The 18,294-nt window shown below is 41.5% G+C and overlaps 3 protein-coding genes across 4 annotated transcripts in view; 1 reads left to right on the top strand and 2 right to left on the bottom strand.

Moving 5' to 3' along the window:
- Positions 1-831: 831 nt before the first annotated feature.
- LOC115587914 (pyrimidine-specific ribonucleoside hydrolase RihA) lies at positions 832-5,002 on the top strand. Of its 2 annotated transcripts, none has more exons than XM_030428017.1 (7): positions 832-970; positions 1,625-1,722; positions 2,013-2,200; positions 2,880-3,059; positions 3,330-3,441; positions 3,930-4,066; positions 4,199-5,002. In XM_030428017.1, exons 1-7 carry the CDS (start codon positions 924-926, stop codon positions 4,544-4,546), a joined length of 1,110 nt encoding a protein of 369 aa, XP_030283877.1. In that variant the 5' UTR covers positions 832-923; the 3' UTR covers positions 4,547-5,002. The 2 variants fall into 2 exon arrangements, with proteins under 2 accessions (XP_030283877.1, XP_030283878.1); XM_030428018.1 differs by having other exon boundaries at positions 886-1,367.
- Positions 5,001-7,020, bottom strand: coa5 (cytochrome C oxidase assembly factor 5). The gene is made up of 3 exons (XM_030428019.1): positions 6,751-7,020; positions 5,518-5,601; positions 5,001-5,366 (listed from the first exon to the last, which is right to left on the bottom strand). Exons 1-3 carry the CDS (start codon positions 6,850-6,852, stop codon positions 5,325-5,327), a joined length of 228 nt encoding a protein of 75 aa, XP_030283879.1. The 5' UTR covers positions 6,853-7,020; the 3' UTR covers positions 5,001-5,324.
- Positions 7,021-7,631: 611 nt separating this feature from the next.
- Positions 7,632-18,294, bottom strand: part of mgat4a (alpha-1,3-mannosyl-glycoprotein 4-beta-N-acetylglucosaminyltransferase A) — a 39,457-nt gene continuing 28,794 nt past the window's right edge. Inside the window, exons 8-17 of the mRNA XM_030428016.1 lie at positions 17,906-17,981; positions 16,617-16,731; positions 16,033-16,163; positions 14,154-14,261; positions 13,983-14,057; positions 13,774-13,892; positions 11,626-11,704; positions 11,262-11,322; positions 10,253-10,365; positions 7,632-10,141 (exon numbers count right to left, since the gene is read on the bottom strand). Of these exons, the coding sequence (XP_030283876.1) occupies positions 10,115-10,141; positions 10,253-10,365; positions 11,262-11,322; positions 11,626-11,704; positions 13,774-13,892; positions 13,983-14,057; positions 14,154-14,261; positions 16,033-16,163; positions 16,617-16,731; positions 17,906-17,981 (904 nt within the window). The 3' untranslated portion in view covers positions 7,632-10,114. The remainder of the gene's footprint in view (positions 10,142-10,252; positions 10,366-11,261; positions 11,323-11,625; positions 11,705-13,773; positions 13,893-13,982; positions 14,058-14,153; positions 14,262-16,032; positions 16,164-16,616; positions 16,732-17,905; positions 17,982-18,294) is intronic.

Here is an 18,294-nt window from a genome sequence, read left to right as displayed (position 1 = left end):
GTATTCCATCCTTTTGAGTGTGTCTTATAGACTTAAAGAGAAGTATCTTAAAAAAATATGTAGGCAGTGAATTTTCTTAAATTGTGTCAATGTCATTTTCTCAATTTTTTCTCTGTAAAAATGGAGCTCCTTATCACAGTCTGAATAACTGACGGGCAAAGGACACTTCCCCTAGGTCCCAGAGCCCAAAAAAGCTCCAGATTCAATGTGTGTATGGTTTGTGGAAATTTAGATAACTGCAAACATGTTTGCGAATATGCCCTAGAAAATGTTACTATCAACTGAAATCAAAATGACCAAGTCCTGCATAATAACCTCATGTCTCTGACATGCTGGAAGTTATTTAAGGTCACTGGAATCTGTGTACCAATAAAATGATGAAGGTGTAATTTGTCCCACTATAACAGAGGGTTCGGAGCTATCAGGAGAGTCCAAGAAATGTCAATTAGGTCAACTAGTCAGTTATCTGTTCACACCCACACAGCCCTGAGAGGTAGAAACTGTACCAAATAGAAAATATTCCTAAAGAATGGAACTGAAAAACGCTCCGTCTTTAAGTATATTTCCGGAAGTGACGTAACCACCATAGATTGTATAGTACCAAGGAAGAATCAACGCTACAGTCAAACAAGAACCACTGTCCATCCTGGAAATACAGGCGTTCCCTCTCAAATTAAGTAATTCACCGGTAATTCTCCAACATGTGGTAGAAACAAATAAAAACCTTTATTATGTTAGCACTCTATTTGAAATCACAAATTTGAAATATGTGGCGACACTATATTTCGTGAAAGTTGGCCTTATAATCGCCACACAGGAGGAGGTGGCTCCTGCCTGCTTCTAGACGCAGTTTTTAGTTCGCAGAAATCACTACAGAGTGAGACTTCTCTGCGTCCTCCCTCCTCGCAGTCTTTATTGTGTGCATGGCGGCTATTCTACGGCGTTTAGCTTCATATCGGCTTCATGGCAGGTGAGGAGAGGTAACACTATCACAATACAACCGTGTGAACTGTACCGGACCGGAGTCGTCTGAGAAGTGTTAACACGGACGGGACGGAGCCCTGCTAGGCTCACGTTACACATTCATATCTCTGACTGAGAGCGGTCGTGTTAGCTCGTTCCGCGGACCACTAATGTCACAGGACGCGTGAAAGGCACACTTCACGCTCTTAAACGCAGAAATGTGTCTGTTGGCTATATTTGAACACACTCGCACAGCATGAGAAGTGTTCATTGATCCCCCTTCAGTCACACACCATTGAAGTCATGCTGGTGCCATGTGATACCGAGGCATCTAAAAACGACAGTGACCCAACTGCAACTAACGGTTACAATCCCCATAGATTAACCTCCCGATTAATTTAACGGTTAGTCCATAGACCTTCTGTCTCCGTCGTAAATAATGCAATAATTGTTGCAAATAAAATGACAGTGTGTGTGTGTGTGTGTGAGAGAGAGAGAGAGAGAGCAGAGAAACCGCGCCTCAGCAGGTTTTATATTTACACTAGAAAGGGGTTTTCCCCTGTTCTGATTAATTCTGATTAATAATTAGTGTGACCTTTTACTCCCTGTGACGTAACTCCTCCCATTCACCTCACTGTGCTGGTATTCCTGCTGCTCAAAGGTTGTGTGCGGCTGACAGTCGTTGGTTCCAGTCTGTGAGAGGAAGAAGAGCAGCGATCGGTCAACACTGCAGTTTATCTTTGTTACACTCAGCTACAGGTAGGAGTTGTCTTGTGAAAATGTGCCTCTGTTTCTTTGACTTTCATTTAAGTTCATTGAATTATAAGCAACCAGCAAAGCTCACAACAGATTACTCTGACAGTGATGTAGGGGAAATGTTACCTTCAGCCTACTCAGTAACTGAGTTGGCTGAAGGTAACATTTCTCCTACATCACTGTTAACCAGCTGCTGACAAAACACCTGGATTAATGGTTCACTCTATTAAACACTAACCCAGGTGTGATAACAGTGTTTGGTTGTGATTACACTTGAAGTCTTTGCTCCTCAGGGTCCACGATGTCCAAGAAGCTGCTGGTGGATGTAGACTGCGGGGTGGACGATGCTCAGGCCATCATGTTGGCGCTGGCCGCCCCCAACGTGAAGCTCCTGGGCATCACCTGCGTGCACGGAAACACCACGGTGGAGAACGTGTGTAAGAATACACTAAGAGTCCTGCAGGCCTGCAATAAACTGGAGGTGGGCTAACACACAATCAGTAGGGGTCCCTTTTTGTCTGATCCTGACACGACAACATCTGTGTGTTGAGAGTTGAGACTGCTGCCAGACATTAACTGGAATTTCCTGGGGTCATGTGACAGGTCAGGGTGCTGTTTATGAAACTGACCATCAATGAGTTATTGTTCAAGCCACATGACTGCAGGAAGCAACCAGTGTGCGCTCAGTTAGCTTTAGTAGAAACGTTAAGAGTTTATGTCAAGCATATCACGATTAAACTGTTTGCATTTTTATACCAAAATAACGGGGGAATATTCTCTGGTTTTAGCTCAGGGTGCTGAAAATAGGGAAAATGAGACCAAATATCTGACATGATATTATCAAATCACAGTGTTTAAGTAAATCAAACAGAGACAAGTGTTCAGAAATAACTTGCACGGCATTGTGATATTTTCCTGTGTTCAACTTTGAAGACATATTAGTGGCACAATTCACACCCTAGGAAATCATGATTTTCACCTGAGGTCATGAGAATGAATTGGCAGCTGTAAGATGAGCTATGTTTTCCTTTGTGTTTTGTATCATTAGAACTATTAATATGAATGTTGCATTAATTGACAAATATCAGTTTTAGAAGCTGTGGAATTAGACATTTTCCCATGTGGTACATTTGAATTTTTTCTTCCTTTTCTTGTGCCAGATTCCCGTGTTTAAAGGTGCTGCTAAGCCCGTCCTCGGGATCAGCATCAACGCGGGACACTTCCATGGGCTGGATGGGCTGGGAGACGCTCCTGACCCCAACGCTCCCGGTCTGGACCTGGTTCAGAAGGAGGGCGCTGTGTCAGCTATGATCAGGATTGCCAATGAGAACCCGGGCCAGGTGAGAGGTGTGACACAACTCTATGTGTGTGTGCTTCTTTTGGGTCTTTAAAGGGTCAGTTAACTTCAAATTTAAAAAAAGATATATGTTTCCTCTCATCTAAAGAGATTTTTACCCATCTAGATTGTTTCTGTGTGAGAATCTGATACCCTTGACGGAGCCAGATATAAACATTGTGGTGTCTGGGTTAACACACAGAACTACATGTAAGAGGAGAAATGTGTGATTTGAGGTGAACCGTCCTTTTAAGTTCTGGGTTTTATTGTCCAGGTATCTCTGGTTGCCACAGCACCCCTTACCAACCTGGCTCTGGCTGTGAAGATGGATCCATCGCTTCCGAGCAAACTCAGAGGGCTCTACATAATGGGAGGAAACACTGAATGTCGGTAAATTCATAAACTTCTAGTTTTTTTAAGACTGTATTTTAGCAAAAGGAATTGAAGGTGACATAATGTACTTTAGATAAAGCATTTATATGAATAATAACATTTGCACCTCTGGCACAGACATGACTTTGATTATTGATTAACAAGGTAATTTATAACATTATGTAATTGCAATTTTCCCAGTGTGAAGAACGCTAATCAACATTTTTTACCATTTTATAGACCAAACAAATTGAGAAAGTAATCAACAGATTAATGGAAAGTTTAAAAAATGGTAAATTGCAGCCCTAAAATTTAGCAATTTCACAATTTTTATTTATTCATGGTGCTTTCCAGACAAAGAAATAATCAAACTTTAGCTGTTGTGTTCATATTACTTGAATTCAAATCCTTGTCTATCAAGTGTTATCAAGTATTCTATCTACATCTTTTGATGGCGGAGTTCTGTGTGTAATCGGAGGTTTTCTGTCATTTACTCATTCAGCTCGAGGAAACACCACGGTGTGTGGCGAGTTCAATTTTACAGCTGATCCAGAAGCTGCGTACATCGTACTGAATGAGTACCGGTGTCCTACCTACTTGGCCTGCTGGGAGTTCACCTGCTACAGCAAGTTGTCCTGGGTGAGACTTCATCTCCCTTCTCCTTCCTGAGTCAAATAACAGCACATAACCTTTCTAAGAAAGCAAACACATCAAAGAACTCATAAGAGAAATGTTGCTGCTCTGTCTTTATATCTCTCCTGCTGCTGACAGGAGTTTTGTGACGCCTGGTTGGCGCAGGACACTGATAAAGCTCGCTTCATGGCACGGATCTTCCGCCACAGCATGGAGGCATCGAAATCAGAGCGCTTCGAGAAAGAGCTTGTCGGTGGCTCGGGTCTCGTTTCCTGTGACTCGTATGCCATGGCAGCGGCCATAGATGATTCATTCATCACAGAAAGTGACCAACAACCAGTGAGTGTGGAGCTGACGGGCACACACACCAGAGGCATGATGGTAGTAGATACTGTGGGCTTCCTGAAGAAGGCTCACAAGGCTTTTATCATTAAAAAGGTGGATATGAAGATGTTCGAGCAGATGATGATGGCTGCTTTAAAATAATATAGGCTTTAGGTTCTCTATTGGGTAGTGCCTCTTACTAATCTGTATGTGTACCTCATTTGAAGGGCTGGGCGATAAATCGGGAAAATCGATTAATTTTGAGTTTGTGGTTTAGTGCAATTTTAAAAATGTTTTTATCGATTTTCTCTTCAACTTTCTCTTCAAAGGCAGTGAACTGACCGATTTATTTCATCATCTCAAACAGACCTATGCATCATAATTACTTTGTCATTTGTAGTTTGCTTTTGAGAAGGAAAAAAAAAAGATTAAAATCCTAAGTCGAGTTTGGTGTGAAAAAATCGGAGAATCCAAATTTAGGCCATGTCGCCCAGCCCTACTCATTTGTCTGATGAAACTGGTTCTTTTATATTTTACTAGAAACCTTGTGTGTCAGTCAGATGTTTTTTCGGAAATTGTACCTCATTACACATTTTATAAAAACTCTTTTTAGAAAAACATTTTTGTCATTCTTTATTTTGATACAAGTGTTTTTTCATAACACACACAGTCATTCACCTGCAAAAAGCTCCAGCCAGTGAGAGCTCCACCCTTTTTTCAGCACTGATGAGTTGGAAGTCCTTTTGTGTGTCATTGTGCACTGTTATATATTAATTAGTAGTCCACTGCTTCCCAGTATCACGCACATGTCCTTCAGATCAGGTTGGAAAGCTGCTCATACACTGACCCGTGAGTAGAGCTCTTTGACTTTTATCATTACACGTATTTACAAGTGCTCATCCAGTAGTCACTCAACCATATGGCAGCTACAGATGGTCCTTCAGTATCCTTTCCTTCCTCTGAATCTTGACCTTGTGTCCAGCTGTCAGGAGGACACACATGGGTTAGTCTGCTGCACAGCTGAATAGCCAAGACAAGTTTCAAGTTTTTGAACAAGACAGTAGGATTTAATTTAAACATCAGCAATTGGTTTTCATGAAGTGGAACGTGCTACGTCATCAATGCTGGCTTACCATCGACCTCTTGCACTCAAAGAATGATGTCTGCAGGGCTTTGCAGTGGCCTTCCTTCAAACACTCGCTGGGCGTCTTTCCCTCCTGAAAAAATGAATGAGCCAGTTAAATTGTGTCCTTTACATGAGCAAAATTGTCATTCCCCAGCAGCAACAAGAGCCTGTTTCTGTGGCTCCCTGTCCCATCTGAATGTACAGGACTTACTAAACTCTAGAAAACAGTTTTTCTTCAGACTGGATCGCGCACACCAATTAATCTGCAGCCTTTAAAAGTTTCCATATGGTATGTGGCTCTGCTGTACAATGACAACTCCACTCAGTTTACACATTAACTCTATCGACTGAAGGAAGTTGTAAGAGGGAAGTCAATGTTAAAGATAAAAAGCCCAAAACAGTTTCCACAAGCATAAAAAAACCCATCAGCCCTTTTTTATTATGGGATTTAGACATTAACGTCTGGTCCCTCTAACATTGATCTCAGCTGGACATTTTAAAACAAGAAGAAGACCTGATCAAAGAATCAGTTCATGAATTAATAGTTATTATTGTGTTCTGTCTGTAGGGTGCGTAGGTTGTATTAAAGAAGTAGAACATACAGACAAGAAATGAGTCTAAACCACACTTTTGTTGTCCTGTCTCACAGGAGATGAGTGCTGTCACAATACTGAAATGTGTAACTTGCAGAACAATATTGATTGATACCATGGGGAATTATTGATCTGGCAGTGAGGGCATGAAATTGTTTTGTTTTTCAATTAAAATGAGAGTATAACAAGATACAACTTATCTTAAAAAGTGGTAATGAACAGAAGAATGCATTTAGTCAACAATACATATCACACTGTTGTATTTATACGGTTTTACCCCATACCTTTTCTGTTTGTATTTTTATCATATAAAAACATGTTAATATTGTTCCTACCATTAAAAACTCCACACAATTTGATCCACAAACAGGCTGGAAGTAAATGTTTTGAAAATGTTTCCAGCACTGTCAGTACCAAACGATAGTTAAGTGTTAGCCTGATGTCAGCAAACGCACCAACCTGGCGAGAAGATAAGCTAGCTGTCAGTCGTGGCGAGCAAACGGGGGTCTTTGAGCTACATGCTGTCAGACACATGTACAGGTGGTTGAGATGTGTTGACCCGAGTTTTGTCTCTTCGGAGATTTCGTCTGAACTTTGCGGACGCAGTAGTTTTCATTTAGGTGGCAGAGGACATGAAGTTACCTTACCTTCACCACACAGTCGTGCTGAAGGAGACAGGCCTTGAAGTCCTCTCTGACCCCGGCGCAGGCTCTGGTGTCTTCCTCCTTATCCTCGTAATATTTCGGCATCGTGCGGAATTCACTCTCACACAGATATCACCTTTGTTGTTGAATCTGCAGGCGCAAGAGTCAGCTAGCTGAGCGCACTCACATCGATGTTGTTATGAAAAACTGTCAGCCATGTTTGTCGAACGGCATGATGGGAAAACGGAAGTTACCTAACGCAAAGTGAATGCTGGGAGGGTTTGTAGTCTTTCATGTATGCTTCGTTTAGAACGTTAATTGCTCTAAATTTGAAAGCAGAAATGTGGATTTTAGTCATTTTGAATTGGACTTGATTCATTGTTAAGATGATTTGCAACTTCACTTGACAAAATCAGTGACTGGAGGCTCGACTTAATGACGTTAACGACTTGTGACTTGACTTGAGACATGAAGACTTAATGAATGTTCATTTTATGTTTACGGTTTAGTTTTTGAGTTTTTTGGTGGTACATTTTGGTGGAATTTCACTTTAAAAGATGGTAGTGATCTGTTTTGTGAGAATAAATCAAGAAATGCATGAGCTTCTGTCATTTGTTTGATTACTTTTAGTCCCCTGTATGAAGACTTAAGTATCTCGGTGGAGAGGGACTTGGGATGTGCTTGAGACTTGGACCACATGATATGGGTCCCATGTCTGCTTAGGCAGATCATCATTCATTTGTGAACAGTTATGGCTATGTCAAATTAAAGTTCTCATCATGTTTGGAGTGACTTTCCAGCTGTTGTCAGATCAAACCTGGTGATGCAGATGGCATGAGTAATGCAAGTACAACAGAATCACAACACAAAAAAATGGCCATGACTTTCTACCAACATTTATCATTTATTTCAAAGATGTCCATGTAAAATGATGTCAAAAACATCAGAGGCAGGCATACACATGTACATGATGAAGGCACATGAACTGATGGGTGTATGGGGCTGTCGAGGAAGGGAAGAGCTCCCTTTCTTTTTCGTCTCCTGTCCACTTCTCACAAATACGGTAAGGGGATCACATGACCATTCATGCTGTTTTCATGCATTCAGTTTCTGTATGTATGTGGATGCAGGACAAAGGGTGCTTCCCCTTTCAAAACACATTCCACCAGTTGAGTGGTTTTCTCTTATTGTCCCCCGAAGAGGCTGAGATCAAGCCACTTCAGTTTTCTTGAGTACAGCTCTAGCATGGATGGTTTGATCAAGGGGTGGAGGAGGCTTCTCTGTCCCAAAAAATGAAAAAATACAATAATCATGCATGTGAAAAAGCACAATCAGCAAACACTGTCCCATTACTGTAACAAGTCCACCAAAAGGCACTTCACTACCCCCTTGAACAAACCACTGTGATGTGAAAATAAGTGAACGTTCACTTAAAAAAAAAACAACAAAAAAAAAACAGCTTCTACTCCAAACACTGGCCACACACACACGCACACACACACACACACACACACACACACAAATACAAAACATGTCAAGTGAATTTCAAGAAACTATCAAGTGAGGCAGAAGAGAGATTGAGGGAAAGGAAGAGAAATAATGTTCATTGCTTTTTTTATATAGTATTTACAATCAGTGAAAGTTCTTACACAACCTCAGCCAAATCATACAACAATGGTGCACTCTGCAGTGATCAGTAGTCATAGTATTCTGTCCAATCAAACAGATACTTGTTTGGACAAAATGAATTGTTGCTGTGTATTTGGAGGGGTCGGTGAAATGAGCATCCCCTGTGGGAAGATGGGAAATTTTAAGTACAATGGTGAAAAGTGTGATGGTAACACAAAAAAAAAGTGAAAAAGCAGTGCAAATCACGCCGTTTTAGATGATAATCTGGTAACACGTTCGTTTTAACCCTTTTCACTTCGATAACACCGAGATATTATTGTCAACATCCAATCACTAATTGGATTGTGTGTGTGTCATCTAAAAATGTTAACAAATCCAGCAATCAGAGTGTAGGCAAAAGTGAGAGGGAACAGATTGGAATTGTGTTGCTGAGACAATTTCAAGGGACTCGGGTATAAGGCACGTTTTTCCAATTTTGACCAACAGCAGAATCTATTCACAACTCTCCCAATATTTAGTGTATAGGCAGCTGAAATAAAACTGTTTTAGCTGTTATCTTTTGCTTCAAGAAACTGGTACAGCTTCAGCCACTTGCACCGTCAGACAAAGCAACTTTGCAAGTAACTTTAACAGTGAAAATAAAACGTACAATATCAATTGAGAAAAAAAATAATTAAAAAAAACAACAAAAACCCCCACAACAGTACACAAATAAAACAGACTCTGAACTACCATAAACATCTCTTAATAGAATAAAAATATATTTTACCTCTTGTACAAATTAAAGATTTATTTCAAATAAATTAAGTCACCTTCATAGATCGTCATAGCTGTAACAATATATCAATATAACAATATATTCCTTCGGGAAAATGACGGCAAGGCAATGTCTGATTGGTTGTTACTATAAATGGACACTGAGGTCATACACGGCCTGTCAGACGGTAGGTGAGATAGATAAGGTGTCATGGTACTTCATGATGGACTGGGGTCGTTACCATGGAATCTGGCCTACGGTCAAAGTTGTAACCGGCATCCTGAGTTTGTGTTTCAGGACGAGTGGAGTATTAGAGTGTGACTGACAATACTCTGGAGGTGAGGGAAACATTTTCGTCTGGGCTGGTGTTGATCTAGAGCTCCGGCCACCTCTGTCGAGAACAGAGAGCAACTGGCCATTAGTGATGACAACATTCTTGATCATCACGGGCTTTGTTGCTGAGGCGCTAGTGACAGTGCAAAGCCCCAGCTTGCCCAAAAGGTGGCAGCATTGAGTAACAGAGAAGGATTTGGCAGCATCGACACCAGTGGCCAGGTGACTGGTTCTCCCCAGATGTGAAGATTTTGTCCTCATTCGTAGAGACGTTTTCTGATTGTGATCAAAGCTGCTGAACGACACAGTCACTTTGAGAGCCAGAGCTTGGAACAGATGTCTTCGCACGCGTCGCTGTTGTTCTGTAGACAGTAGTATTCACATTCTCACAAAATGAATTAAGAGCACAAGATTGGGGGAGAGATGCAGAAAGAAAGGGAGAAATTGATCGATGAGAAGAGGCAAAGTAAAGAACATTGGAAGGAGCAGGGACAGAGAGGTGGCGTTCCTCAGACAAGCTCAGATGAGCAACTCTAGTGGGCTCTAATGACTTCACTGCTGGTTGCTAGGTGCCAGAGGCCCTGCGTAAGCAGTCTAGAGAATTTTGGTCCCCCTGGGGCCATGTTTCATGTGCCCGCTCCAGAAGAATCAGCCAGCTATCCTCTTTATATGTATCTGCAGGAGGAGAGTAGAGCATTGTTATAGGATCCAAACAAGGAGTGGTGGCATTTATCATGTGTGTGATCGGACAGGAGATGAACAGGTGGTGGTGAGCGATTGGCTTACTTCACTGAGGATGGCCCATACAGCCGAGTCCTTGAGAACTGATAGCCGCAGTGCCAAGACAGGATTGAAGGAAGGATCTACAGCCCCTTCTGCCACACCTTTCTCAAAATGACCTGCGTGTTTAAGCACACACACACACAAAATCATGTATGAAGTATGTGGACTGCAGCGGGGCAAGAGAGGTGGACTCTGTGGACACCTCACTGATGCTTGGTGCTCGTATGCAGTCAAGTGATGGACAGTGTTTTTTGGAAGTGAAACTTTTAATGTGAATATACCAACCATATCTTCATCATCATCATGTTGCTGCCACTTATTCACCCAGACGCAAATTTTAAAAATGCACTCCAGAATTATTAGAATGTGTCTTTGTAGCCTAAATCCCTGAATGTTGTTTGTATAGCATAAAGGCTTTACAAACTTTCATTTTGTTATGCAACACAAACTTTATTCGAATATCACGCTTCAGCAAATGGTTTCCCATCACCTTTTTTTTTACCCTCGCACGGGAGGTTATGAGAAAGAGACAGGTCCATTTTTCTCACTTTCTTTAGAATTGCATGTGATTTCCCACATTTTTGTTTAGTTTTCATTTCCCAGAGAATCTTGAAGAAAAAAATCAGCCGCATTTAGGTGGCTGTCATCTGTGAGGAAGTACAAAAGGATACTGCTGAGCCTTGGCAGAGGCCATTATAATTAAGGTCCATATTCGTTTTTCAAGAAGTAACGCTGACAAGGAATATTTCACAAAAAGAAACCAAAAGAACAAAAAAAGTATGATAACAAAACGAATGCAGGAAGAGACAGAAAACTTGGCAAGGATTATTTCATCCCTGCCAAGTTTTTTTTTATCCTGTTTTATTTGATATCAAATAAAACAGACTATGACTGAGAACATCTCACCATCTTTTTGTTAACTGTCTTTTACTGCAGGCACCATCAGTGTAAGCGTTTAATCTGAACATGATGTTCCAGTGCCTTTGTTTACATACACACATATAGCACTTACCGATCCTGTAAAAGCGGTCTTCAGTTCGCTTGTACTTCTCTTTGGTCTGCAATCCGGGTTCCTGTCATATGAACAGGGTGAAAGATGGACAGCAGAATGAAAGACGAGAAAACAAATGGCCTTTTTTTAATTTTCTCACTTGCGCAGCGCTTGAACAGATACCCAGCATGTGTGAATCACAATGTCAGAATGCATCGCCTGTGGCAGAGCAAATGATTCAGTCACGCTCACATTCCTGTCGATAATCAATACGCTTCGTCCCAAAGAGCAACCGCTCAGTGTAATCTAATCAAAACCGTTTGCACATCACACCACAGAGGGTTGACAGACAGTATGTGTGTGTGTGGGGGAAGTATTTCCCTACCGAGACAGGCAGTATTTCCACAGTGGTGTTCTCTATCTTGTCCCCTGGGTGCTCCTGGTTTCCACTGCGAAACAGGAACCTGCAGAACAAATCAAGCATTATTTGTAATGTTCACATGCATGGATAAGCATTCTTGCACTTTGGTTGCTGCCACACAGACACACAAAGTCCATCATGTCCCTTTTCGACAATGGGTGAGTTAAGGGGGGTACACACTACAGGATAAACGGGGCGATTTTTGTCCTGATTTCCCCCCTACGATCAAAGCCAGCAAAGGCCCGATTATCTGATGTTTGCAAAGGACATCGTGTCTGATTTTCCTGTGGCGTGGGGTGTGTTAAGAGTGATTTTGTCCGGTCAGATCCACTCTGAAGGCGTCGAAAGGAGAGATCGTAAATAATGAACATGTTTAATATTTGCGACTAGAAATCCTGTAGTGTGTGGGGAGTTCCGAGCGGAGCCGAGCACGCACAGCGTGTGATGTCACGTGTACCGGACCAACAGCCAATCAAGACGCGAGCTGAGTCAGCTGTGTTTCTCCATCAGCCTTTTATTTACCTGTTGTCATGGTTACCCGCAGTACCGGGGGCCAGAGCGCACAGTGCTGCTCTCCAAGCTATCTGTAATACTTGTGACAATTTTTACTCACCTCCAACTCGCACTGTAACGCATACAGCCCACACTCTCACCGTCTCCATGACTTTTTCCATAGCCGTTTTGTTTTTGTTTTTTCAGCCAGTAATAGGCCTAAAATAACCACCACTGCATCTTCCAAGTTGTCCGCCATGTTTGTTTACACTGAAGTCACGTTTGACCACGCGAGATTTGTAATATTGAGCGTGAAGAACCTGATACTCTGCTGAAGAATCGGTTAGTGTGTGGTGTGCACTATGGAGAACACCACACACTATAAGATCAGCAAAGAGAGATCTTATGCGATCTGTCTTTTGTTATTATCAAGTGTGTGGTCTCCTAATCGGTGAAGGTTTGAAAAATCCTGTAGTGTGTACCCGCCTTTACGTAAGTTATGCCCATGAAATGAAACATTGGCTGTGCAAAAGTAAGTGCAAGCCCTGTGTCATCAGGACATAGCTGTCAGTGCGATATAATTGATAAAAAATTCAAAGCATATGCTTCTCAGATTTCACATTCAGGTCATGGCTGGCTACAGGTTTTGAACATGAAAAAAAATCCAGCATTCTGCCTTTGTGGCCAATTTCTGTAGATTTCAAAGGAACTGAAGGATGATTTGAATTCACAAAAAGGCAGAGTGCGGAGAGTGAGCTCTACGAGTAGCTTTGGACTTGGCATTCAAATGCACGATCATGCCTCCCTTTCTTTATGTGAAACAAGGTTGTTTTCAGTAAAGTTTGGGGGTGCACTGTGTTTATTTTGCATTAGCAGTGAGCAGCCAGAGAAGGAAAGATGCCAGCCATAAATGGAGGCAGTGACAGGTCACAAAGAATGCTGTATCTCACAACCATTTGCTGACAGGACAACGTCTCATCAGCATAGCAGCAGAGTCGGTGTAATTGGTGTCATTCAAAAGAAGTTAGAAACACTTCAGTTGCACAGTGGTACACTAGAACGCCCTTTTTCCCCACTCACTGTCATTAACTTGCTCAGTGACTGACAGTCTCACACAATTGTTTCTCTGTCCTGCTAAAATTAATCTCCACATGACCACATATTAACATCCTATTCAGGCCAGCTCAGATCCAAACTGTCAAGTCTCACCATCAGCTCTTTTTATACTGTCGGTCTTGCTGTCTTTCTACCTCGGCCCCACAGAGAGTAGGAGGCTGGCCTGAGAATGCTTATTTTAGAGCACTCTCATTAGCTCACCCTGATCCCCGGAGACACACACACATGCACGCACGCACACACGCACGCTCACGCACGCTCACGCACGCTCACACACACACACACACACACACACACACACACACACACACACACACACACACAGAGAAGCTAAGCCTGACTCACTGCAGGGAAGCAGGCGGAAATAACTGAAAAAGCAGATTTTTGCATGGGCCTGTATGCGTAAAGTTATATAATAACTATATACAGTATATGTGACACTGTGCATGCTCGCCGTATCATATCAATGCAAATCAATGAGAAGCAGTGCACGCAAACACATACCTCTCTATGCTCACAGGTCTGTCAAATTTGAAGAGGACGTAGTCTCCAGTAGTAGGAGTGATGGCCCAGAAGAAGTCCTCTCCGAGGTATGTCTTCTCTAATGTATGACCCTGATACACCTGTGTGAGACAATACACCGCATTTGTATGTTGATTTTGGAAGACACTGTCTAAAATTAATAACTGACTGTAGATAACTTAGCACAATACCTTCATTGAAGTGGAAACCTCAGCTGGGGGGTTGACATGCATCTTGTGGAGCAGCGGCTTCAGGAAGTCCTTGTCCTACAGGACACAGACAGAGGGGAAGCCAACATTTCTACACGGGAAGTGGCCTGTACTGTAGTAGAAAATAAATCACTGTGAGGTTGTCAGACTCACTGTGAGCTTTTGGATCTTTCCGGCAAGTGAAGAATGGAGTCCCACATGTTGGAACAGGGAGGGTCTGAACCGCACACGTAGGCTGGACTTCTGCCGCTCGCAGTGTTTCTTTAGAAAAGTACAAAAGAACGATGATGAAACCTTACAATCCCCCTACAACAGCAATGTTTCAATTAATGTATTTGAAATGCACATTTTGAAGTCTTGATTAAGAAAATGCAACAGAAACCATAGAAAATCTTGAAAAGTTTCACAAAACAATATTTTACGCTGGCTTGAGCCCATTTTTGCCTGCTTCGAAAGAGAGTTAATGCCCTTAATGTGAAATGGAGCAGCTGTTTCTGTTCCAAGAGAAGAAAGATAATCTGTTTCCGCTGTTGACATCTTCCCAAAGCACTCTCCATTTTTTTCACATGCAGATGGCCAAGGCAGCTTGTTAAGTTTCTTCCTCTGTTGAAAGGAATGTCGAAAAGCTGAGCGCAGGTGGGGAAAATCCAATGTCCAGGTTCATTTTGACATTTATGAAGAGAGACTGAAGAAAAAAAGTGAAGGCGACCCACCAAAACAATAATAATGCACGTGCCCTGTTTCTACTGTAGACAAGCTAACAGACATTCCCGTGCCAGTAGCCTCTGAAAATCCATCTACCAGAGCCTTTGAAGAATTTACATCCTTCTCCACTGCCAAAATTCAGAACATTAGACAAATGGTCAGTGCCACTGTACCAGTTACAAGAGGTGTGCTGTCCATCTGTCCACCTAAAACCAACTCTAATACCATGAGACTATTTGATCCTAACAATGACAAAAACCTGCAAGACACAACACAACATTTTACAGTTTCGGCCTACATGACTCCAGATCTGCTACTGATCTACTAATTGTCTCTTCTCTCAGACATCTTCCCACAAGCCAAGAAAACTACAGTTATTCAACCTCTCCTGATGAAGAATAATCTAGACATAACGGTAATTAATAATTATAGGCCCATATCACATCTATCAATTTCAAGTACAATCAATGCATACGCTGCTTTTCAACAGCTGACAAATTATCGATTAATAAATGGCTGTTTTGATGTCTTCCAATCAGGATTCAACCACATCACAGTACTGAGACTACTCTTGTCAAGTTCCCCAATTACATTCACTTAAACATATACAGCAGCAAAATGTCAGTGCTGCATTTGACACTATCAACCATAGTGAGTGAAAATGACATGCGGAGTACCCCAAGGTTCCATTCTGGGGCCTCTAATGTTCAAATCTTACTCTCTGATCACATCACTCAGATCTTTACACTGGTTTCCTGTCCGTCAAAGAATATATTTCAAAATCCTGCTGTTGGTTTATAAAGCACTGAATGGTTTAGAGCCAAAATACATTTCTTGCCTCTTTTAAACCTGTTTTAACCCTTTTTTTGCTTAGATTATTATTGGATCATTGGCTTGAGTTGTTATAATGTTGCAATCTTTAAATGTATTCTAATATAATTTTATGCCCCTGTAAAGCACTTTGAGTTGCCTTGTTTCTGAATTGTGCTATACAAATGTACTTCACTTGAGTTGTCTTCTACTTCTTTTAGGTTTATTTGGCAGTTGGCCAACAACTGGATAAGTTTCCGGTCTGCATCATCTACTTCTTCTACCATCGTTGTTACAGCCGTGGCAAACATAGTCTCCTCTGCTTACTTCTGACAATACTATGTTTTCTGTACCGAGCTTAGACCCTCTAAACCAGCTGATGGACAGGTGGCAACTGCAAATGCTCTTTTTTTTCCTTCTCTGTTTGCATCATGCAAAACGTTCACATTAAATATGCATGACAATCAGATGGTAACACGGCTTTTGACACTATCAATGCAGTAATCGCAGAACATACCGCATCTTTCTCAGGATTGCAGACTTTAACCCAGAGAATGTGGTCCAGCAGCCAGTCGATGGGCTTCTCCTTGTAGAACATGAAGATGAACTCAACAATTAAGTTCAGGTCTGGAGCCTGGAACATTTTTCCTGTTGGAAAGAATAATTTTACCAATTTTACCAAATATTTGCAAAGGGATGATTAAAACCAGTAGTCCAACAAAAACCAAACAAATCTGACACAGTTTCAGTTGGCCTAAAAATATACCCATTCCTCATTTACATACTGTCATAATTAGCAATTTGGACCTGTTTTTCACAATCAATTCACAATAACCCAATTTCTAAAGTGATCAATGAATGTTCTGTCTTTTCTTTAGTGTCTGCTCCATCCCTTCATGGCAACTATTTATCATTAACCCTAAAAGTCTGACAGGATATGAATGCCTTGCCAAGTTAAGAGGTAGGATTTTAAGCTAATAACCACTTTAGAAAGGTAAGCTAGCCAGGGTTGTCTGGCTGTGCCATCAGCTGACAATGCACATTTCATCTGAGGGACCGCGGTGGTTGCCCAACATTAATTATGTGCTTAACGCATCGTACCAATGAAGCCCAGCTGAGAGAACTCCAGGATCATCCAGTCCTCCGACGAGAGCTGAAGGGCAAAGTTCTTCATAGTGGCAAAGTAGTTGGGCTTGGCCACAATGTCATCCTCCAGCTGAAGGAACAGAGGTACAGAAAGAACAAAAATAAGACAGAAGAAAAAGAAGAATTTAAGAGTCTGGGTTTATTGTTAAAGGAGAGGATGTAAAGCAGGAGGGAGACTCCTCTATGATCCTACTAGGGCAGCACGCTGATTTAAGCTAACAAACACACTTCTGAGGCGCTATACTAAGCTAAAGTGGCAGTAGATGTCAAACAAGCAATACCTCCTCCCTCCAGGAGAGAGCAGAGAGTAGAAATGACACACCCCATGAATAAGAGAGAGATGTGAGATTAACAACACAGTGAAACTAAATCCTGAACGTCTGGCGTTAGCGCTTCAGATCTGCTGAGAGTAAACATTTGTATAAACATTCCCAAATTGGACGCCTAGTTTGGCCAAGAGGACAGATAAGAGCTGTACAAGTCTAAGAGGATTAGGCTCAGAATAAGTGAAACTGGCTTCGGCCTGAAAAAAAAATAAAACAAGAACACTGGCTCTGATGAATGACTGCGTCAACACGCATTTTGCTACAAGTACTCGCCCTGTTTTAATTTGGCAAGACAAGCTACAAACTAATAGCAAACCAGTGTTAACCTAGTAACATGCTTTCACTCCGATACAAATAAGCAAAAGTGTACAGAGCCCTTCTTAAAAGATACGTTTGCACAAAATGAAGATGGAAAGTTTTCGTAGCATACAAAACATTTCTGGAGAGTCACAGCAAAACAGGGATGCAGCATTCTCCTATAGAACTATATTAGATGAGGGACTTAAGATTTTAAAAAGAGATTTTAAAAATGGCATGATCTAGAGACCTAGTCTCCGAGGCATAGAGATCCCAAAATCAAATTGCAATTTAGCAGCTACAGTGAAGATTTCAATTATAAAAGGTCAATTAGGGACCTCTTCCGGAGATGTGGAATTGGCCAGACAACGTCTATGGAGCCATTTTATGTTGTTGGTTTTTTAAATTTTAAGTTTTTTAAGTTTTTAGTCCCAATCTGTTGGGTGGAATTGTTTAGGAGAATGCTGCTACGTTGTTTTGCTTGGAAGCTCCAGAAATGTAATTTGGACTACGAAACTTGACCTGAGTCGATAGAGAATGAAAAATCCATTTTGGGTGAACTTATCCTTTAAAAACAAAAACCAATAAGCTGCTATGGGCACTTTGCTTTCAGTGACATACCTGGACATAGTAAACCCCTTTGCTCACGGCATACATCATGAGGAAGGAATAGTCCAAATTCTGCTTGGTCCTCCATCTAAAGAAAGCAGAATGCAACAACACATATAATGAATGTCAGGCGGTACCAAATAGTTCAGAGCTTCATTCATAACAATGATATTTGAATGCTGCTCCATTGATTTGTCATTCTACAACACAGGTTGTACAACAAATTACGAGATGTCAAGATGATGTGACATTTGTTGGGGTCTGTACCAAACAAACGTGTTTTCTTACATCTGGAGAATGAGATTTGTAGGTCAGGACATCTCCGCAGCATTGCAATCCCTTATTATAATGTTGCTTTTTCAAACATTTTACCTTTAACAAAAACTGCAGCTTCATGCATT

This window comes from Sparus aurata, chromosome 9, assembly GCF_900880675.1.
Source record: "Sparus aurata chromosome 9, fSpaAur1.1, whole genome shotgun sequence".
NCBI classification, from domain to species: Eukaryota; Metazoa; Chordata; class Actinopteri; order Spariformes; family Sparidae; genus Sparus; species Sparus aurata.
This window is presented reverse-complemented; position numbering and strand designations above follow the sequence as displayed.